At 34.3% G+C, this 23,809-nt stretch overlaps 1 protein-coding gene across 1 annotated transcript in view; it reads left to right on the top strand.

Annotated features, from left to right (window-relative positions):
* The first annotated feature begins 6,052 nt into the window (after positions 1-6,052).
* Positions 6,053-23,809, top strand: part of LOC130229736 (regulator of G-protein signaling 3-like) — a 113,445-nt gene continuing 95,688 nt past the window's right edge. Inside the window, exons 1-8 of the mRNA XM_056458690.1 lie at positions 6,053-6,195; positions 11,331-11,513; positions 12,708-12,868; positions 20,212-20,262; positions 21,290-21,348; positions 21,715-21,809; positions 22,120-22,188; positions 23,735-23,795. Coding sequence (XP_056314665.1) covers positions 6,149-6,195; positions 11,331-11,513; positions 12,708-12,868; positions 20,212-20,262; positions 21,290-21,348; positions 21,715-21,809; positions 22,120-22,188; positions 23,735-23,795 — 726 coding nt within the window. The 5' untranslated portion in view covers positions 6,053-6,148. The remainder of the gene's footprint in view (positions 6,196-11,330; positions 11,514-12,707; positions 12,869-20,211; positions 20,263-21,289; positions 21,349-21,714; positions 21,810-22,119; positions 22,189-23,734; positions 23,796-23,809) is intronic.

Here is a 23,809-nt window from a genome sequence, read left to right on the forward strand (position 1 = left end):
TCGTGAGTTCATGTGTGTTTAATTATTTTATTATTTTTTTATTCATTATTTTAAATAGAACCTTTATATTGCTTTAAAGTTGTTTATTTTACGGTAAAGACTTACAGTTTATAGTTGTTTATTTCACTGTAAAGACTATATTAAGGTTTAATGATAATGGGGTAGTTCACAAAAAATGAAAATTCTGTCAATATTTACACACCTTTCACTTGTTCAAACAATTTTTTCAGTTGAACACAAATGAAGATATTTTGAAGAATGTTTGCAAATTGACTTCCATAGCATATTTTTTCCTACTATGGATGACAGTGACTACCAGTTTCCTACATTCTTCAAAATATCTACTTTTGTGTTCTACAGGGAAAATATGGACATCGATAAAATATATAAATAAACACTTTCTAGCTTGAACTGAACTAACTGAATAAAATAACCACTTGAGCATGATTAAATAGTGAACTATCTCTTTAAAAACGAATTTATTAGTTCCAGCAGGATAACATGCCAGGTCATAAAGTGCGAACCATCTCAGACTGGTTTCTTGAACATGACAATGAGATCACTGTACTCAAATGGGCTCCACAGTCACCATATCTCAATCCAATAGAGCACCTTTGAGATGTGGTGTAACGGGAGATTCGCATTATGAATGTGCAGCCGACAAATCTGCAGCAACTGCGTCATGTTCCTACTATGGATGTCAATGACTACCAGTTTCCAACATTCCTCAAAATATCTACTGTTAATCAGCAATACTAATAGAGAAGGCTCCAGATCCAGATCTGTGTTTACATTACTGTGACGGCTGGGTTTAGGGTAGGGGTATGTTAATAAAATACAATTAATAGGAAATTTGATAAATAACAAATAATTATTTTAGTTAATCAGCTGTACTAATAGAGAAGGCTCCAGATCCATATCTGTTTTTATATTACTGTGACGGCTGAGTTTAGGGTTGTGGTAGACGTTAATAAAATAAAATGAATGGGAAATTTAATAAATAATATAAATAATACTTGTTCATTACCAGCCGCAGCTTATTAACCATGTGGATGGATGACAACAACCTTCTAAACCTATCTGTAGGCGCAGAAGGCCCCTACTGGTCCATATCTATCAGATGATAACCACTGATAATGCCCATTCAATCGAGTGATAACATTCGAATTGCTTATCAGCATCAACATCTAAGTTCAAGATCAGTTCATTTGGCTTAGGCTGAGCAAATGACTTGTTAATGGGAATTCCCTAATTACCAACGATGCAGACTGTTGATATCCTTGTAAACCACCGATTTCCCGCCCTTTTTGTCTCTGGAGGGCCAGAAGGCTTTGGAAAATGCTTTACATATTGGAAGGAAAAATATGTGACAGACAAACGAAAGCTAGCATAACTTTTCTCCTCATTTTATTTATTAAACAGTTGTAGTCAGAAATATTAGCCCCTAAGAAATAAATACATAATTTTTTTTCTTTCTTTTTTTCCCCAATTCCTTTTTATTATATTTTAACATGTACATTTCCATGTGTCAGAGCCAACACAAACCAAAAAACAAACAAATGAACAAACAAAACAAAAGACTTCTCAGTATTTTACATCAAGATACAATATCACCTCTGTTACTAATCTTCTAGTAAAACATTTCCAAATTCACCACCTTTTAAAAACAGCATAAAAGGTCCCCAAACTCTATCAAAAATTAAGTATTTATTTCTTATCGTATATCTTATTTTTTCTATTGTCATGTTTGTTACAGCCTGATCTCACGAGAAAACGTAAGTATTTTACGTTTTGACAGTTTAGTGGCTAATTCGTACGAATTCGTACGAGTTCAGTCGTACGAAATTGTACGATTTTAAAAAGGAGGCGTGGCAACTAACCCCACCCCTAAACCCAACCGTCATTGGCGGATGAGCAAATCGTACATAATTGTAAGAATTAGATCGTACGAATTCGTACGAATTAGCCACTAAATCAAAAAGTTACGAATTGCCGTGAGTTTGTGTTGGTTTGTTACCATCTCTTTCAGCCAACAGCCTATAGTTGGTGCACATACACTTTTCCAATTTAAAGAAATAAGCCGCTTCACTTGTAGAATACATATATTCATAAATATATGCTCCGTCTTTTTTAACTTGATCTCCTTGGGATATAAATGAAATAAAAAATTAAAGGAGACATTGGTATATTAACCTCAAGAATATTTTCTATATTTTCTTTCACACCTTTCCAAAAGTTCTGTATTCCTTTACATTCCCATATACGGTGATACAATGTTCCTTTATGGTCCCTGCATCTCAAGCAAGTAAATACATTTTTGATAGAGTTTGGCGACCTTTTACGCTGTTTTTAAAAGGTGGTGGATTTGGAAATGTTTTACTGGAAGATTAGTAACAGAGGTGATATTGTATCCTGATGTAAAATACTGAGAAGCCTTTTGTTTTGTTTGTTTGTTTGTTTGTTGGATCTGACACATGGAAATGTGTATGTACATGTTAAAATATAACAAAAAGGATTCGGAAAAAAAAAAGAAATATTAGCCCTCCTAAAAATTTTAAAAACTACTTTTATTTTGGCAGAAATAAAACAAATAAGACTTTCTCCAGAAGAAAAAATATCATAGGAAATACTGTGAAAAATTCCTTGCTCTGTTAAACGTCATTTGGAAAATATTGTAAAAAGAAAATAAAAATCACAGGAGGGTGAATAATTCTGACTTCAGCTGTATATATTTTTCAGCACACAGGTGTAATCTGCATTCGGCAGCGCTGATATGAATTGCTAATCAGTAAGTAGTTGAGTTGAAGCCCTTGAGGAAAATGCATGCTGCCACACTGAAGATGAATGTGTAAACTGGTTGTGGTTCTGAGTCTCTGCTGGAGTCAGATGGCTGTGGGAGTCGCAGTATGCAGTGTTGTGCTTGACTCACAGTATGTGGCTTTGTTTATGTTAAGTGGGTCAACACCATATAATGTAGTTGTTTCGTCAATAGAAGTAGAGCAAGGGTGCTTTAGAGATGGGAAGGAGGAGTGCCATACTGTAAAAGAAACAGTGAACTTACTGTCTTACTGTAGTTTTCAGTGCATAGAATACACTGAAAAAAAGATTTAAGATTCAGGCAAGTGAAATTAATAATTAATTAATTTAGTCTAAAATCATAACTTATTTATTTTCTCATATACTTATTTATAAACTCTTAATATTTATTTTATTTAGTTATTGTTTTTTTAGATTCATTAATTACTGATTATGCTGATCTGACACAATATACGGCTTTAAATTAAAAAATGCCAAAGGTAAAACACCATTTCATTAAAGAATGATCCTTCGGGTCCAAACAAACACACAGAATGCAACAACTGTAGTATTTGAATGCATCATGAGGATTAAAAGTCAAAATCATCCAGACAAGTGAGTGTTGTGCTGATGGTCAAAGGTTTTCAAGCTGTTAAACACAAATGAGTTTGTCACATTATAATGAGGCTCATCCCCTCTGTCGTTACACCCTTGTTTAGTGACAAGCTCTTCTTTTGTTCCTCCTTTTAGTCATTTAATTGTGTAGGACTGTTGCTGAATACAAACTATAAAAATAATGACTAGATGACTTTATATCTGTTTAGCTGTGCCTTTATTGAATGAACCCTCTGCTACTGTATGTTCGACAGATCGCACAGATCCTACAGATTGCTAAATTATGTCTTTCTTTTCTTTTTTATTTCTTTAAAACCTGTTTTAACACATTTTAATCTGTTTTTAATCATTTAAAATTTTTATTCTTTGTTGTTTTTATTTGCTTGTACTTGTTTCTTTTATTCCTGTTTATGTAAAGCACTTTGAATTACCACTGTGTATGAAATGTGCTATAGAAATAAACTTGCCTTGCCTCCATTTCCAGCTATAGTCAGGCTAATCTCATTTTTTATCTATTTATGGACATTTTTATTTATTTAAAACTGCATAACATAAGAAAGAAAGTCAGTTATGTCATATAAAGTCATGCTGAGAATTAAAAGCCATATTTTAATTTCTATAAGCTCACTTTTGGTGGTAGGCTAATATACATGTGACTGAACTGACAAACCTAAAGGACACTGATGCACCAAACAAGGGGAAAAGCAGTTCAGATGAAAGAAAACGAGGGGGAAAGTGTACACTACAGTGTACTTGGCTAACCGTTTAGAGAGGGAGGACGAAAGAAGTTAAATTCCTTCAGGAAACCTGGCAACTATAACATCTTCAGTGGTAGTTAAAGAAACGACTGTGCTTTACTTGAAAAAATACAACCTGGTCTGTTAGTAAAGGAAAATAAACACTTAACTGCACTGTAAAACATGCAGGGTTCCTCACAATTCATTCATGTTGTCCTAACACACATTGATTAAGTTAGCATAACAAATTTAGGTGGATTGAACTTAAAACAATTAAGTTGTCTTAATGAAACCTCAAGAACTGTGTTGTTTCAGCGCATTTTAATCACAGAATAGAATAAAAATAAACAAAGTTCTCTGACTTTTATACCCTCAGAATTTTATATTACACGAGTTAATATTTAAATGTTTTGACTTTGTTTTTAATTTTATATCACTTCACGGAATTTAAAAATGTGTTTATGGAATTTATGTCTTCCAGTTAATTTTTGTCCCCTCATGATTCCATATCTTTTAATTCTCACTTTACATTTCGCAATTCATACTTTTTTCTCCACAATTCTAAGTTTATATTTCACAATTCTGCGTTTATATCCTGCAATTTTTACCTTTTCTGCACAATTATGATTTAGTCTCTTTATATCTCACAGTTTTTAATTGTTTTTCCACAATTCAGTTTTATATCGCTTAATACTGAATTATCTCTCTTAATTCTGAGTTAATATCTTGCAATTTTGCATTTATCTCTCATTTTTTTTACTTTTTCAGCACAATTATGAGTTTTTGACTCACTAATCTGAGTTTATATCTAGCCATTCTTATGTTTTTTTCTCACAATTCTTAGTATATATATATACTTATTCCCACACACATTCACTACGGACAATTTAGCCTACCCAATTCACCTGTACCGCATTTCTTTGGACTGTGGGGGAAACCGGAGCACCCGAAGGAAACCCACGCGAACGTAGGGAGAACATGCAAACTCCACACAGAAACACCAACTGACCCAGCCGAGGCTTGAACCAGCGACCTTCTTGCTGTGAGGCGACATCACTACATACTGCGCCACTGCATCGCCCCTATATATATATATATATATATATATATATATATATATATATAATAGTTCTGACTTTATTTGTGGCAATTTAGAATCACCCCCCCCCCCCCCACAATTCTCAGTTAATATCTTTTTTACACACAATTTTGAATTTATGTTTATTTTTTATAACTTTATTTTACATAATCTTGAGTTTTGTCTCTCAAAAGTTGGTTTTAATACTTGCTATTTATTTTTCTTTTCACAAGTGTCTGTAATAATAAACTTTTCCCATAATTGCTATCTCACAACTCAAAATGCCTTAATATTCTAAATTGATATCTCACAATTATTTTCTCTCTCTGCAGAAATGCAACTTTATTTCATACAATGTCATTACAACGTTTTACTCAATTTCCCCCCCCAATTAGCATTTTAAAAATAATTATTAATATTATTTTTTATTTCATAGCAGGAAAATGCTTCCATATTACCAAAAGGGTCCTAACTCCTAAACATGTAAAAGGTACACGTAAAATGACATTTTAAAACGTGTACACTCACAATGAAACACATTTAAACTATTACAGAAAAGTCTCTAAACACTCAACCATTTGGACTGGAAACCGTCATAAATCATGTAAAATAAGGGATAAACCTACTTTATGGAGAACAGTTATTCCCTTGGGGCAAATACTTCAGAAAACCTCTTGAGTTTCAGACATTTCTGAGAATGTAGTCAAACGCTGAATTTCAAATGTTGCTCTGCGATTGGTGGAGACCTTCATACAGCGCGTCTGTGGAGCAACGCGCGCGCGCGCACACACACACACACACACACACACACACACTTCCACTCAGAGCGGGGCGGCTGGGGGAGTTTCTCCAGTTTGAATGTCCCACTCAGAACTGCTGGAAAATAAACATAATAGCTGGGAATTTGTGTTTGTTGACAAAAATGGATTATAGCAAGCAAATCTCGCATCACGTGACCATCAGAGAAAGGTAAGTGTAAATAACATTCGTCTGTGTATAATTTGTTCGGGTCTGTTTGGGAACGCCTACTGAGAGACCCTAAAGACACACACACACACACAGTTAACGTTATAGAGATGCTGTACACTGTGATATAAAATTATTTGTTTTGTCAGTGTACGTTGTGTGTGACCGTGATTTATTTCAATGGACGTACACGAAGCTTGTAATTCGTAGTTGATTAATAGCTTGAACAGACTTTTATGTCTTAATACTGCAGTGTTAAACCCTGACAGTGTGTCTTCAAGCTGATTTAAAGATGTTTTGTAATCTGACTAACAATAGAGTTTTCACGCTGCACATTGTGAGGAACTGAAGGAGTGTTTCGTCTGGTCTGTGATCACTGAAGCGGTCAAGCTAGAAGTTCATGATTACACGAGGAAGCTGCGAATTTACTTTGTTGTCTCTAACTGGCAAAAACAGACAGAAAAACACTAATATTGTTTAAATTGACATTATTGAAAAAGCTGACTGTAGTTTATTAACCAAGAATATAGCCTGCATGGGCACCACAAATCGTCTTGCACCATGTCAAACTGTATTGAGAAAATATAGCACAGCACTGGGTAACTATAATGAACAGAAAATGTGACCCTGCACAACAAAACCAGTCATAAGTGTAAATGCTTGAAAAATCAGGTTCATTCGTCGTCTTTTAGATGATAGGACATGACATGGCAAATATATTTGGCAGAGATTCAGCTGTTTGAAAATCTGGAACTTGAGGGTACAAAAGAATCTAAAATGCTGAGAAAATTTCATGTAAAGCTGTCCAAATCAAGTTCTATGAAATTCATATTATCAATTAAAAATCAAGTTTTGATATATTTCCTGTCAGCAATGCACTAAATATCTTCATGGTACATAATCTTTCCTTAATCAAATGATTTTTTGGCATTAAATGTAAGTTTTTTATGTCCTAAAACTGCACTTCCCTAATGCTTTCCTTAACTGTAGATGTCAAACCAAGAATCTTCAATATATGAACTGATGATTCTAGACATGCAGTGATTTGGATGTCTGAAGTTCTGAACTATGAGTGTAAAACAACAATAACAACAACAAACAGCATGAGTGTATAACAGTATGAACTTGTTATCATTTAAAACCTTCTAACTTCTTTTTGTGAAATGCTTTGCTTGAAAAATAAATGAATGCAATCTTAGTTTTTAATTAATGACACTTATTTTGTTAGTGTGACTTCAGTGTCTGTACAGTGTTTTAGTGGGGCCATGAGTTATGAAATAAAACTAAAAATACTATGAATTTCCAATTATAACAATTATTCAACGTTTCATATAGGTTTTATATCAGGGTGTCCGCGGGGTCTTAAAAAGTCAATGTAGAGAAATTTAAGGCCCTTATAAAATATTAAAAAGTCTTTTTGAAAGGTGTCTTTTTTATATATATATTTTTGTTTATGCAATGTATGGTTGTAGGCTCAAATTTGCCTAAATTAAATCTGCAAAAATCAGGATGCTGTGTAGTTTATGAAATCAATAAATTCCTGCAAGATTTGACATCGTGCTGCTTTGTTTACTGCAGTCACCAAGAAAACACCGTTATTTCTGCCAACCTGCTGAATTGTCTAGATTTAAAAGATTTTTATTCAGTATATGATTAATGTTTTAGTTTTGGATTAGAGCAATTACATGCAAATGTCAACCTTGCCATGAAAAAAAATAAGTTTTCACCAAAATAGAGAAACTGTTTTTACAGTTTTTGTGCAAGGAAGTATATTACAGTACTTTAAAAATACTCAAAATGTCTCTGTCAGTGTTTTCAAACTATCATCTGTGATTTACCAAAGTCACACAAGTGGCAATACCACATCTGTCACATCCATACTGGAAAAATGTCACATCCATAACTACACTTTTTCCTCATAAATGCAAAAATGTCAAATAAAATGAAATAAATCATTTTTGTTTTATAGTGAGCCAACTCTTTTCTTTTTGATTAGCATTATTTCTGTTGGATTGTGCAGTTTAATTCACAGAATTTCTACAAAATATGTTGTATACTGTAAAATCTGCTGTCACATCCATAACGCATGTTTATTTTCCTCATTTAAAATATAAAAAATGTGTACAGATGGATATTTTTCTGCTCATATAACTCTGTGGTTAGTTGTTTTGGAAAATATAAACAGTTGTTTCAATATAATGTTAACACACACTTTCTGTGTGAATTTATGTTTTGAGATTTTACTGCAAATGTCACATCCGTAACGCTGGAATTGCTCATTAGTTTCTTACATTAATATTTAGTAAATATACTGTAAGTTAAAATCTTGCCAGTGTTTCCGGTTGAAACCTAAAGTGGTTATAAGGCTTTAAAACGTATGTAAAGGGTCTTAAAAGGTATTGAATTTTACTTTCTGATTCCTGTATATACTCTGTATGTACAAAAGTTTTAACAACAGTGATAACGTGTTATATACAGTACAAACACTCTAAATGCATGTGTCTGCTATAATATTTCTAAATAACAGTTGTGTCATATATTTGTCTTTAGAAATAAAACAACATACTTATTATGACCTGCACTTAAGCGAACATATTAAGTGTTATGATATTTTAAATGATTAATTCTTGTTGGCTAATGGCTAAAACCTTGTGGTTTAAAGGATAGTGGCACGGTATGATGATTTAAAACGACAATTAATTTGTATTTTGTCCCTTAAGTAGGGTCTTTTTATATCACCAAATGATTCTTGATTTAAATATGCCTGACAACAAGTACACTTCATGGCATTCTTTTTGTTTTTACTCAGAAAATTGATCAAGCTACATTTTAATATACTAATAAAAGAACAAAATGTAAATGTGTATTGCATATTTGTTGTTTTGTTTTTTGGTTAATTAAAAATGATATAACCCATAGATGTATAAAGTGTATTAGAAGTTAAATGTGTTTAGTTGATGAAAAGAAATTTCAGCTAAATCTAAATTGGATTTCCACTCTGTAAGATGCAGTTTTGTGCTGTGAACTGTGACCCCTGACCTCCCACTGCTGATAGCACCATGATTTCCAGCTGGGCTGTCAGACAACATTCCCTTCAACGTCCAGAAATCCCCAATTAAACATAATCATTCACAAGCTTCTTCAGAGTTCTAAAATAATTACCAAACCAACAACAAACACAAGACCAGACAAATAATCAAAGTATCTACAGTAATTCATGTAAAAAAAACATTAATTCCAGCTCTGGAAGCTCTTCATATACTGCTAAAAATGCTATTTTTACTTTAAGTTTTTGTCTCATTTCTAGTCCAAATATCTACGAATTCTTAAATCAAGCAGCATTTTCTAGTCTAGTAAAAATATTTATATTATTTCAGAAATAAAATGTCAAGATTAAGTGAGTTTTTCCTTAAAACAAGCAAAGAAATCTGCCAATGGAGTAAGCAAAATAATCTAGTTTACGCATGTAATAATAAGATTATTTAGCTTACACCATTGCCAGATTACTGTGCTTGTTTTAAGGGAAAAACTCACTTAATTTTAGGCCTGTCACGATATCTATATTTTGTTGTACGATATATTGCACCAAAATATATTGCAATAAATTATATTATTGTCATTTTAAGGCCATTATATGCCATAATGACAATACAATAGCATCATTTCATCCAAAAAACACATAATATTTTATTCTTAAGAATGTTTTATTTAATTATAGTCATTTTAACAATTTTACAATTAGCCATTGGAGTCAGAATGAGAAAACGGAATATATAATAATAAATGTTTAATAAAAGTAAAAAAAGTAACAGAGGCTGTGATATCTACTACCAGGTTTATTTTCAGATGTCAGACACCTACATGAAAATATACTATAGTAATTTATAGTAAATATACTAGTGTTTTTTAACCATACTGACACCTCCAATAGACATAGAGATGTTGCACACTCAGCTAAAATGTTGCTAGAATCGGTTTTTATGCATGGCCGATATACACTCAGCAGCCACTTTATTAGGTTTGAGCTGATAAGGCAACAGTAACTCAATGCAGAAGAGCATCTCTGAACGCACAACAGCAGAAGACCACACCGGGTGCCACTCCTGTCAGCTAAGAACAGGAAACTGAGGCTACAATTGCACAGATTCACCAAAATTAGACAATAGAAGATTGGAGAAACGTTGCCTGGTCTGATGAGTCTCGATTTCTACTGCATCATTCGGATGGCAGGGTCAGAATTTGGCATCAACAACATGAAAGCATGGATCCATCCTGCCTTGTATCAGTGGTTCATGTTGGTGGTGTAATGGTGTGGGGGATATTTTCTTGGCACCCTTTGAGCCCATTAGTACCGATTGAGCATTGTGCCAACGCCACAGCCTACCTGAGTATTGTTGCTGACCATGTTTATTCTTAATGATCACAGTGTACCCATCTTACAATGGCTACTTCCAGCAGGATAACATGCCATGTCATAAAGCGCGAATCATCTTAGGCTGGTTACTTAAACATGACAATGAGTTCACAGTACTCAAATGGCCTTCACAGTCACCAGAATTCAATCCAATAGAGCACCTTTGGGATGTGGTGGAATAAGAGATTCACATCATGGATGTGCAGCCGACAAATCTGCAGCAACTGTGTGATGCTGTCATATCGACATGGACCAAAATCTCTGAGGAATATTTCCAATACCTTGTTGAATCTATGCCACGAAGGATTAAGCCAGTTCTGAAGGCAAAAGGTGGTCCAACCCGGTACTAGTAAGGTGTACCTAATAAAGTGGCCGGTGAGTGCACATTGCATCACCAAAAATGAATGAGGTCATGTCCATGTGTTGTGCAATAAGCCGATATATTGATTATTGTGACAGACCTGCTTAATTTTGACATTATTTCTGAAAACAAAACCATTTTTTTTACGTATCTAGAAATTTTTCAACATTTGAACTAGAAACAAGACAAAAACTCTAAATAAGAAAATCAGTTTTGCAGTGTAAGACCTGCAAGTTAATCAGCTTTTTTGAGTGGATTGCGATCATTTGTGCACCCTTGTCTACTTGTCTATTACTCTTGTCATTGTGATTCATGTCAGAAGTGAATGTGCTAAACGTATACCTCCTCTGTCTGTGCCTATAGGAAGAAGAGACTTCACAGGGAATCTCTCTGGCTGCAGGATCCAGTGCTCCCTAAGGGACCATCAACAAAGAAGCCGTGTCGAGAATTTAAGAGGCCTTCTGACAGCAGAGGCAGGAGATCTTCAGTGCGACACATCAGATCTGTCAGGGACAAAAAGCCATTGGCTGCAAGCCAGGAGGAAAAGTAAAGAACCTCTGTGTCTTGTAACATAAACACATCACAAATGCGGAAAGTTTCTGTTCAGCGTAGTGTGACCACATCAAAACGTACACACTGTCTACTGATTAGCTCTGTTACTTCAGACCAATGGAATTTACAGTTGAAGTCATTGAATTTTATCACCCTCCTGAATTATTAGCCCCCCAGTTTATTTTTTTCCCCAATTTCTGTTTAACGGAGAGAAGATTTTTCCGACGCATTTCTAGACATAATAGTTTTAATAACTCGCTTCTAATAACTGATTTATTTTATCTTTGCCATGATGACAGTAAATAATATTTGACTAGATTATTTTTCTAGATGCTAGTATTCAGCTTAATGTGATTTTTAAAGGCTTAACTAAGTTGATTAGGTTAATTAGGCAAGTTAGGGTAATTAGGCAAGGCATTTTATAATGGTAGTTTGTTCTGTAGATAATTGAAAAAAAATATAGCTTAAGGGGGCTAATAATATTGACCTTAAAATGTATTTTCAAACAATTAAAACCTGCTTTTATCCTAGCTGAAATAAAACAAATAGGAGGCGACAAGGTGGCTCAGTGGTTAGCACTGTCGCCTCACTGCAACAACTGGCTGCAAATTACTTAACCGAGGCATTAGTTCATGTCTCTGATTGGTTGTGTGACTCATATCTTAATTTGAATATAAGTAAAGCGGTTTGTATGTTTTTCTCACAATCATTGACAGTTACCCATCATCCTGAAGAAGAAAAACTTTAAGAAGAGAAACTCAGGGTAGTCTCTGATTTTAAACATTTAGGGCTAATTTTAGATTCACAATTCACAAAAGAAGGTCTCTAAAATTGTTGAATTTAATCAGGCCAACTTCAGGCATATACGACCTTACTTGACTAATGAAGCAGCAAAACTTTTCATGCACTCTATGATTTTTACTCATATTTAATATTGTCTTACTAGTTGGTCACACACTAGTAAAACAGTTTTAAAATCAGTTGAATCACTTTATAAACAGGCACTTAAAGTATTCGATCAGAAGTCTATTAGGTATTACCATTGTAATGTAATACAAAAACACTGTTTATTGAGCTTTGATAATATGAAATATTTGGCTGAAGCTTGGATGATTTTTAAAATTTTAAATTTTGTAGGGTGAAAAACATAATAATATAATGAAATGTAATCTTCTTGTTTGTTTTTAGTGTTGCTAGGCCTGCTGAGGGGAACTGGAGGAAAGCTGTTAGCCAGAGTTCATCTGCTCAAGTTAAAGTGGCTTCAGTGGTCAAAACTACTGTAAAGAACGATAAAGAACCTGCCACCAAAAAGAGGAGGAAAATTCACCCGTCTGGTTTCAGAGGAAAAGGTAAGTGATTATTAGTCACTTGACTGCACTAAAAATAAAAAATACACAGACTAATAGATAGCGGCATGGTGGCTCAGGGGTTAGCACTGTCTCCTCATGACAAGAAGGTCGCTCTTGTACTTTTAGGTTTCCTCTGGGTGCTCTGTATAGGGTATAGGTGAATTGGATGAACTTAATTAGCTGTAATGTATTCATGTTTTCCAGTACTAGGTTGCGGCTGGAAGGGTATCCACTGCGTAAAACATTTGCCGGATTAGTTGGCGGTTCATTCCGCTGTGGCAGCCCCTGAAATAGTAATTAAGCCAAAGAAAAATTAATGAATGAACAGACTAATAGAGCATTCTTTGACATTGTTCACTGTGTACCACTAGATGGCAGTGTTGAATTTCTCAGACCAAACCAATCCTGCTGTAAAGAGACAGAAATAATTCATGGGCCGTTCAACTACTGTAGATACATAGACTTCTCTCCAGATTGTAAAACTGTTTATGAACTTTAATGGAAGGCTGTAATAAGCATTATTGTTTTTATAGTTATTCCGTAGGTTATTAATGCACCTCAGAACATAATAGCTTTTCATATTTTAAAAGCAAATAGTATGTTGTATGTCTGTGCATAAACCTATTTATATAGCACATTTCATACACAATGCTAATGCAAAGTGCTGTACACAAACAAGAATAAAACAAACATAATATACAAATACATAAAATAAAAGCAACAAAGAATCAAACTGATTAAAAACAGATTAAAATGTGTTAAAACAGGTTTTAAAGGAATGCAATAACACAGTATTAAATATTTGCACAAACCTGGTCAAAGTTAAAGACAGTGCCACTTAAAATGTATAAATATGATTTTTTTAAATTCAGTTACACACATTAAAGCGGCACAGTGGCTTAGTGGCTAGCACTGTCACCTCACAACTAGAAGGTCACTGGCTCGAGCCTCGGCTGGTCCAGTTGGCATTTCTGTGTGGAATTTGCATGTTCTCCCCGTGTTAGTTTCCTTCGGGTGCTCCGGTTTCCCCCACAGTCCAAAGACATGCATTATAGGTGAATTGCATGAATTAAATGGGCCTTTCCCAGTACTGGGTTGTAGCTGGAAGGGCATCCACTGCTTAAAACATATGCTGGAATAGTTAATGATTAGCCAGTTTAGTTGTCTTTGGACTGTGGGGGAAACCGGAGCACCCGGAGGAAACCAACACGAACGCTGGGAGAACATGCAAACTCCACACAGAAATGCCAACTGACCCAACCAAGACTCAAACCAGTGACCTTCTTTCTGTTAGGCCAAAGTGCTAACCATTGAGCCACTGTTCCGCCTCTGTGCCAGTTGTTGATTGTTATCTTTATCTGCATAGATGTTGAGTTGCATGTATTTTCCACGTCTCTCCCAAAGGAGGCCAGGAAACCGAGCTTAACACAATGTTTTATGCACTCAACACGGCTTGGCTCTTGCAGATGGAGGTGTACTTTTCACAGCCACACCATGCTTTCATTCTGGAGTTTGTCCAGTTAGCAGGATTCACACAGCAGCTCTAAATAGCTATTCTTATCTCCTTTATGCTAATCAGTAAAACGTGTGAAAGAAAGACGTGACCTCTGGAGACGCAGAGAGCAGCAGATTCATCCAGGAAATAAGGAGGCCGTTTGATTTCCTTTTGTGTCAATAAATGACTCGCACAGATTAAAGTCCTTTAACAGCCAAGAGTAATGACTTCCCCTGAAGACTACTTTTGAAATCATTCTTCCAAGAACAATAATATGTGTGATTAGTATTTATAGAAAGCACTTTTCTGTCATCGTCATCATATCATAATCCAAAAAAGAAAACACACAGGTTTGTTTTTGTGAATTATGGGGACATTACAGAAATATTCATTGTTTTTATACTGTAGAAACTGTATTTTTTTATCCATATCCCTAAACCCGTCCCATATCCCTAATAAAATCTCATTCTGTATGATTGATAAGCTTTTTGAGAAATTGGGACATCAACAATCTCCTCATAATTCACCACCTTCTTGTAATATCTGCCATACCCATGGAATCATACACATTTGTGTCCTGATATGTCACAAAAGTGTGTACAAAAACACACACACGCATGCACACACACACACACACAAACGCACGCACGCACGCACGCACGCACACACATAAACTGTAAGAAAAAATGCTGAGTTCCACCCAATCTATTTGGGTTGGAACAACATGAAGGAATTAAGTTAATTGATTAGGTTTTACAAATTTAAGTGGATTGATCACAAAACAATTAAGTTGTCCCCATAAAAACTCAAGAATTGTATTGTTTCAGCTCATTTTATATAAGTTCTTTGAACAACAAACAGTCATATTTTGAGTGTAGAGAGAGAGGGACATTAGGACTTGAGCATTTCAACGCATCACAGTAAAACTGTGACAAAATTGTATTGTATTATTGTTTTAAAGTAGAATTTACTTCTCAAAAGTAATATATATACGTTATTTGTAGTGAATAATTATTATAGTTCTTTCAGTGTTATTTTATATTATTTATTCAGATTTTTTTTCTACAATTAAAGAGTTTTATTATAAAAATGTTCAAAAAAGGACAACAAAAAATGTAACAATAATCTGTGCAAAATGTAAAATAAAGCACGAATACAAGACCAAAAACAAGGAATATATACATCAGAATTATTAGCCCCCCCCTTTGATTTTTTTTCTTTTTAAAATATTTCCCAAATGATGTTAAACAGAGCAAGGAAATCACAGCATGTCTGATAATATTTTAATATTTTTCTTCCGGAGAAAGTCTTATTTGTTTTATTTCAGCTAGTATAAAAACAGTTTCAAATTTTTTAAAACCTATTTTAAGGTTAAAATTATTAACCCCTTTGAGCTGTATAATTTTTTCGATTGTCTACAGAACAAATCATCATTATACAATAACTTGCCTAATTACCCTAACCTGCCTAGTTAACCTAATTAACCTAGTTAAGCCTTTAAATGTCACTTTAAACTGTATAGAAGTGTCTTGAAAAACTTCTAGTCAAATATTATTTACTGTCATCATGGCAAAGATGAAATAAATCAGTTATTACAAGTCGAGATCGCATTTATGTAATCACCTACAGCATGCGAATCTCTTTGCTTGCGTGCCGATTTCCTCTGCTCGTGCACAAAACTTATTGCACACCCCCTCAAATATACGCTGCTCAAGCGCAATCATCTTGTGCACTCTCAAATAAACGCAGCAGAAGTGCGATTTAGTGCGTTTATGTAACGAGTATGTCTCCAACATTTATTAGATTTGCTAGGAATATTTATGAATGTCTCCAATAGACCTACAGAGCGATATTAATGCATCCTGAAGTAAAGTGAAACGGCTATACGTCGTGTTTAGCCAGTCAGTCAGTCAGCATGTCACCTTAAAGGGTTAAACAAATAACGCACAGCACTACTACGGTTACAGAAAAGTTTGCGCTGTTATAATTCACTTACCTTTTAATACGTTTTGGTGCGATTTATAACCCGCTATCAAAAAAAACAAAACACGACTGAATGATTTGAGTGAGAAGCTGTAATGCAGCTGTAATGCAGCTGTGGTGGGATCAATTTTGGCGTGGCGCCCCAGATTGCGCTGTTAATTCTCTACCAAATATAGTCATTCTTATTCATCTAGTACGATAAGCAATCTTATTTAAATTTTTGTATGATATATTATTGCTTGTTTTTATATATATATATATATATATATATATATATATATATATATATATATATATATATAGATAGATAGATATAGATATATAGATATAGATATAGATATATCTATCTATATATATATATATATATATATATATATATATATATATATATATATAAATATATATATATATATATATATATATATATATATATATATATATATATATATATATATATATATATATATATAAAGCAACCAATAATTTATTATTTTATGGAATAAATATGTAATATATATGTAATATTTGAATAGTATTCCAGAAAAAATAAATGTAGAAAAAAATATGATTTCATGCACTCAAATAAGGATGTTTGTTGTTTATTTTATCTTCAGTCTACTTAAATTTGTAAAAATTAATAAGTTAACTTAATTTCTTTATGTTGTCCAAACACAAATCAGTTGTGTGTTGTTTTTTTATTTTATTTTACAGTTTAGGGCCTCATATATCATTTGTTTTATGTTTTCCAGCTCAAAGTTCATGGTGAGATCATTGCTTTGAAGCAAGCAGAGTAATCCAAGAGTGTTCTGCTTTAAAGTTTTGCTATATTATGAGAAACCAAGCAACTGACCTCAGATCAGCATGAAGGGCAGAGGTTTAGTTTATTGTTAGTCTGGCAGGTGGACCTTCCCTCCCTCCCTCCCCTTTCACTGGAGCACTGCTGCTCTCTGACCAATCACAGCTCCTCCTGTCTTATCACATATTCAAAATGCAAGGCGGTTCAAATTTATGCTTGTTTTCTCCTGCTGTCCTTTATCCTCCAGTGGCAACATATGCATAGTGGCGGTTAAGTCTTTGAATAGCTGCGAGGCTTCACATTTGAATTCATTTATAAGATTTCTGACACCCCATGTGTCATGCGTGCACTTTGGGACATTTCGGTAAATATTCAAGCTGTTGGTTTTACTGTAACATGGACTGTCAGAAGGCACAGAAAATGGCACTGAGCCGTTTAAGACAATGGCAGAGATCAGCTTTTCTTTTACAAACTCATGGTGAGTCTTTGTTGAAATACTTCAGTAACATTAAAGTGCTATCTGCAGTTTAAATAGTGTACAATAAATAAGAGTATACCCTTCTGAGTCTGAAATTGATCAACCTTTTTCCCCTTTGTTTTATTGACATTAGCTACTGTATAAGCTAGTTTTACTGAATGGGGATGAGACAATTGCTTGCTAGTTAATAAGTTGGAGCAAACACAACAGATACATACAGCCACATACACTAAACATTTCATATATTTGAATGCTAAACATTCACTCAGGCTTTACTTGTTTAGTTAAATTTAAGAATTTTCCAAAGAGCTTTCATTCATTCATTTTCATTCGACTTGGTCCCTTATTTATCAGGCAACACCACAGTGACAGTGATGTAGATGAAGACACTTTAATGTGTCTGACTGCACACGTCACAGCGTTTGAGAGACACTGATCTGATGGCCTGACTCTGCTGCAGGTCTGGAGGAAATATGTCTATGTCAGTGCACATATTAGTGGAACAGCAGCTGTTGTGTCATATGCTATGCTCTAATAATTTGAGCATCCATTACACCTGCAAGTCTGACTGGTTTTTAGGCCCACATATGTAGATTTTTTTAATTAAAATATATATTAAAAGTTATAGGCATAAAATTACTCATACTGGAAAAGTCATGATAAAATAAGTTCAGCTTCAGCAAGGAATAATGATAATAATAATAATAATAATAATAAAAAATGTAATAATATTTCACAGTATTGCTGTTTTACTGTGTTTTTGACTAAAGTAATGGTTTAAAAAAAAACTATTTGGTTTAGCATGCTGATCCCTGACATTTTCAAACCTGTGAAAAAGTAAAGTTATTGTTTCTATGTTTTATGTCTGAAAAAAAAAATAATAATACAATTTATATATATATATATATATATATATATATATATATATATATATATATATATATATATATATAACATAGAAACAAAAACTTTACTTTTTCACAGGTTTAAAAATGTCATGTGTCAAAAAATGTCAAATGTCAATATATTAATATATATATTGCATGATTTGTTGCTATTTTCACCCTAATTTTCACGTTTTGCGCAACATTGTTTAAATAGCAAATCCATTTGCGGCACTTTGTTGACTCATGGGTGTGCTGGTCTATAAAGTAGCTGTGTTAAGGCGCATTGCTGCCGTGTTGCTGTTTTGAGGAACTGAAATAGGCCGCATCATTGACCAAGTAAAAGCTGGTCTAAAGCTGGTCCAGCACAGAGCACATTAGTTATGAGCCTATACAGGTTCAAAGACTTAATACACACAGGATGTAGAGCAATACACAAATATCTTTACAAATAAAAAAAATATAAAGGATTAAAATGTTACAAAAATTATTATTTTCTACATAAATATTAAAAACCACTGCCTTCATGTTGGGGGTCTTTTTCAGTTTATTCATGACAATTTGTATTTGTATAATAATATTATTAGCAGTATTATATATCTTATCCATATTTATATTTGTTTTTATTAAAACAATAAGTTTTTGACCACACTTTATCATTGTTTATTTATTCATTTGCTGGAAATTAGAACTAAATTTAGAAATAGATTTGAAACAAATCTTTGTGCTTAACAAACGAAATTGAATATGTAAGCTAATGAATGTCTTCAGTGGAATGTGTACAACACAGTAAGGAGTAAAGAGTAAAAGTGAAGTCAAGAGAAAGTAGAGAGGCCGAATAGAGGAAACTCATTCTTTATCTCGCGCAGATGGCCTGTTAAACTGTTTTCTTGATAGTGAAGCATTCACTTTTTCCATTCAGTTTTTCCATTTACAAAGTCCACCATGTAAATAGCAAATGGGCCACAGAGTGGCGCAACTGACTTTTAAATGAAATGGGAGATGAGACGCTGATTGGTTTAATGCATTTTATGCTCAAAACACACCCAGAACTCATTAAGAGAATAAACACAACTCTGTTAGACCATGCGCTGTGGCGCGAAGCGTATTTTTTTGTCCTTAAAATAGCAAAAGTGGATTCAGACACGCTCTTAATGCTTTTGCGTCATGCACTTTAGACTTTGCGCTTAGATCGTTAAAATATAGCCCTTGGTTTCTAAACCATTTTTAAAAAATTGTACCTCAAATATTAAAATTAGTTGTATTTTTTATTTACTTATTCAAATTATATGTATTTATTCATTTTTCAACCATTAATTTGGTCACACTTATGTCACACTACAATATGGTTTCATTAGTTAATGTTAGCTAATGTATTTATATTAATACTTCTATATTAATACATCTATATTGTATTTATATTAATAATTGTACAGCAATTCTAATGCATGCTTGTTAACATTAGTTAATGCACATGAGATAACATGAACTAACAATGATCAACTGTATTTTCATGAACTAAAGTTAAATAACATGAACAAATACTGAAATAAATGTATTGTCTATTGTTTGTTCATGTTAATAAATGCATTAACTTGCATGAACTATTACAACCTCATTGTAAAGTGTTACTATTCATTTTAACTGATTGCAAAAGTCGTTATTTGTTTTTTGCTTTATGCTTAATTTGTTTTTCTGTGCCCACAGGTCAGCTTAAACTGATAGTCACTCCAGGTCGAGGGTGGCTTTATATTCAAGGTAAGTAAGAACCACTACATACTTTATACAAGTACACTACCTGACAAAAGTCTTGTCGTTAATCCCAGTTGTAAGAGCAACAAATAAGAACTTGACTTCAAGTTAATCATTTGAAAAAGTGGCAGAAGGTCGATTTTTCAGATAAATCATCTGTAGAGCTGCATCTCAATCATCTCAAATACTGCAGACGATCTATTGGGGCCCACACTGACCCAAGATTCTCATAGAAAAACAGTCAAGTTTGGTGAAGGAAAAATCATTTGGGGTTACATTGAGTATGGGGGTGTGCGAGAGATTTCCAGAGTGCATGGCAACATCAACAGCCTGAGATATCAAGACATTTGTGCTGCACATTACATTACAAACCACAGGAGAGGACAAATTCTTCAGCAGGATAGCGCTCCTTCTCATACTTCAGTCTCCACATCAAAGAGATCAAAGAAAAATCTAAGAAAAAGGTCAAGGTGCTCCAGTATTGGCCATCCCAGTCACCAGACATAAACATTATTGAGCATGTCTGGGGTAAAATGGAGGAGGCATTGAAGATGAATCCAAAGAATCTTGATGAACTCTGGGAGTCCTGCAAGAACGCTTTCTTTGCCATTCCAGATGACTTCATTAAGTTATTTGAGTCATTGCAGAGATGTATGGATGCAGTCCTCCAAGCTCATGGGAGTCATACACAATAGTCATTCTTTTTCCACTACACCATGACTTTATATTCTATACTGTACATTATTTCTGTTAAGTGACAAGACTTTTGTCTAAGGAAAGTCAGACTTTACTGTCCTAATTAAATAATTAAAAATCAAGGCATGATCATATTTTATATGGGTAAAATAAGTGTAATCTAGAGGCCTTTGCCTTTCATATAAGCCACTTCTGATACCAAATGATCAACTAGAAGTCAAGTTATTATTTGTTGTTCCTAAAACTTGGATCGATGACAAGACTGTCAGGTGTTCTATACAATCCCTAACTCATAAATTGAGAACTTCATTAATTATGTTCCCCTGTTAATTCACAGTTTTAGAGGCCAGAGGACTCATGGGAAGAGAATACAGACCATGTGACTCATATGTAAAAGTAGGTATTTGACAGATGCAGTCAATGCAGTTTGTTCATATGAGGCCATGTGTCCGCGAACAACCTATTTTTCCCCGAGCTGACAGGCAGCAATAACTTTCCCGGTCACTGTTGGTGATGATGTGTTATTATTTTTGTCATTATTTGTCGCATAATCCTCCGTTGGATGTCTGCCCTCGAAATGAACCCATTTTCATGTCAGCCTGAGCAGGATTCAGGCATGAGAAAGCATCAGTTGCGTTGGCAGCTGTCCACTCAATTCCTGATTCAAGTGTTGATTGATTTTCCCACTGAATATGTCCGCTAGCAATGTTAAACAAGAGCACTTAGCAGCCACCATCACCAACACGTGTTTGTTTATTCCAGATAAGCATCGCTCCGGATGTTGACCACAGCAAGCGTTGGAAAACCAGGACTGTTCTGGACTGCAAGAGTCCTGTTTTCAACGAGGGCTTTATGCTGTGAGTGACTCGTTTATCGTTTTGGTGTTTGCTACAGACTTGTACTATGGTGTTTAAGACTAGGAAGCGGAAGACTGCCATGTTATCTCGTAGATGAATAATTTATGTTAAACATCATGTGCCCTCTGACCCCTAGTCTAAAAGCCTCTCTATATCTCTATCAGTCTTCTGGACAGAGACTTTAAGGCTGGGTGTCCTGCTTCTCTTTTGTTAGAAAAGAGTCAAGTCTTCGCAGGAGAGGGCCATTGTGTTTTTGGATGACGCTGGACTTTGATGGATGAGCTTTTGAAGTGTTGTGTATTTGTTACAGAGACGTGGATGAAGATGATCAGAAGAAGAGGCTGTTGGTAACAGTGTGGAATCGCGACCGTAATTCCAGGTAGGACATGTGTTATTATTTTTTTTAGCTTAAATGTGACATTTCCCAGTGATGGGTTGCAGCTGGAAGGGCATCCGCTGCCTAAAACATATGGTGGATAAGTTGGCGGTTCATTCCCCAAATTAATAAAGGGACTAAGCTGAAAAGAAAATGAATGAATAAATGTGCCATATAATGCAAATCTGGATCTACCTAGTGTTATATCCCTTCCGTTACTTTTTTAATAGAATAGGGTATATGCATTGGTATGCAGAAGGACTTTTTCAGTAACCTGAGTCAAACGCTTCCAGTGAACTGTGTGGCATAACAAAATCGGCGCGTTTAAGGTCTGTTTTCTTTAAAAAATCAAGGATCTTCTTTGCCTGATTGATCTACGATAGAAAGTGGGTCTCAGAATGTACAAGAAGCACTGCATTAAATTACATTTTCCCCGTCATGTCTTTAAAATATAAACATTTATTTTACCCCAGTATTCTCAATGGAGAATAGCCTGCTGATCCTGATGGGTGCGTGCGTGTGAACGGCTTTTTATCTCGTTTTACGCTTGAACAACTAAATGAATGCCGAAATCTATTTAACTGATTAAATAGATTTAACTGACTATTTAATTGACTCATTTTAATTACATTACAACATTGATGCTGTAAAAGGAACCTTATAAAATTGAAAATAGCCACATTAACTTTTCACCGGAAGTTTATCGGTATGGGAAGAAACACTAGCTGCATATATACCCTATTATGGCACCAGTGTGCATACACTCATAGAAAACAGTGTTTATGTATAGAATATGTGTAGAAGTCGTGGCTTTTTGTTTCTGATGTGCGATGGACTTTAAAAAGCAGTTCTCAGCCGTCCATCTGTTTACAGTACACTAGAAAGCAAAATGCAGGATATACGGATTAAATTTACTTAAATTTTATAAATTTAGCTTAGCACCACACTGAAGAGGCCTATTGGCTATTTAAGTATTTTTTGTTTGTTAAACATGTATATTGTCTAATTTGTTGCATATGTTAAAATGCATGCAAATGCATCGAGTCATATTACTCGATGTTGTTATAATGGAAGTCAATGGGGCAAAAACAGCCACCAACACAACGAAAGGGTAGTTATTTTAAAGAATACACAATGATTAAGTAGACCTAATTAAATGAATTTAATAAACAATGATTAGTTAACTAATGACTTTAATAAATAACTTCTGGTTGCATAAGAAAGAATAAGGTGGACAGCCCTAGAATAAATTAGCATCATATTTTCATTTTTGTGTGAACTAACCCTTTAATGAATATAGTTGAAGATAAATGCTAGTTAGATGTAAACTGTGAGTACAGTTGTTTTAGTGTATATTGAATGCTGCAAAAATGCACGTACCAGTGCCCAATTGACTCACAAAAATCAATGTTATTGGCAGTTTTCAGTACCAGCAGCGTTACAGGGCAGTGAACAAACATGATCTAAGTGGGGTTTGCCAATATGAAGATCATCATGACGTTATCAGGAGTTCAAATATTCCCGCTTGACATTGTGTTTTTGCCCACAGGCGCAGTGACTTCCTGGGCTGTATGAGTTTCGGTGTCCACTCCCTCATCACTTCATCTAAGGTAAATATCCTGTT

Source organism: Danio aesculapii, chromosome 5 (assembly GCF_903798145.1).
Source record: "Danio aesculapii chromosome 5, fDanAes4.1, whole genome shotgun sequence".
Lineage (NCBI taxonomy): Eukaryota > Metazoa > Chordata > Actinopteri > Cypriniformes > Danionidae > Danio > Danio aesculapii.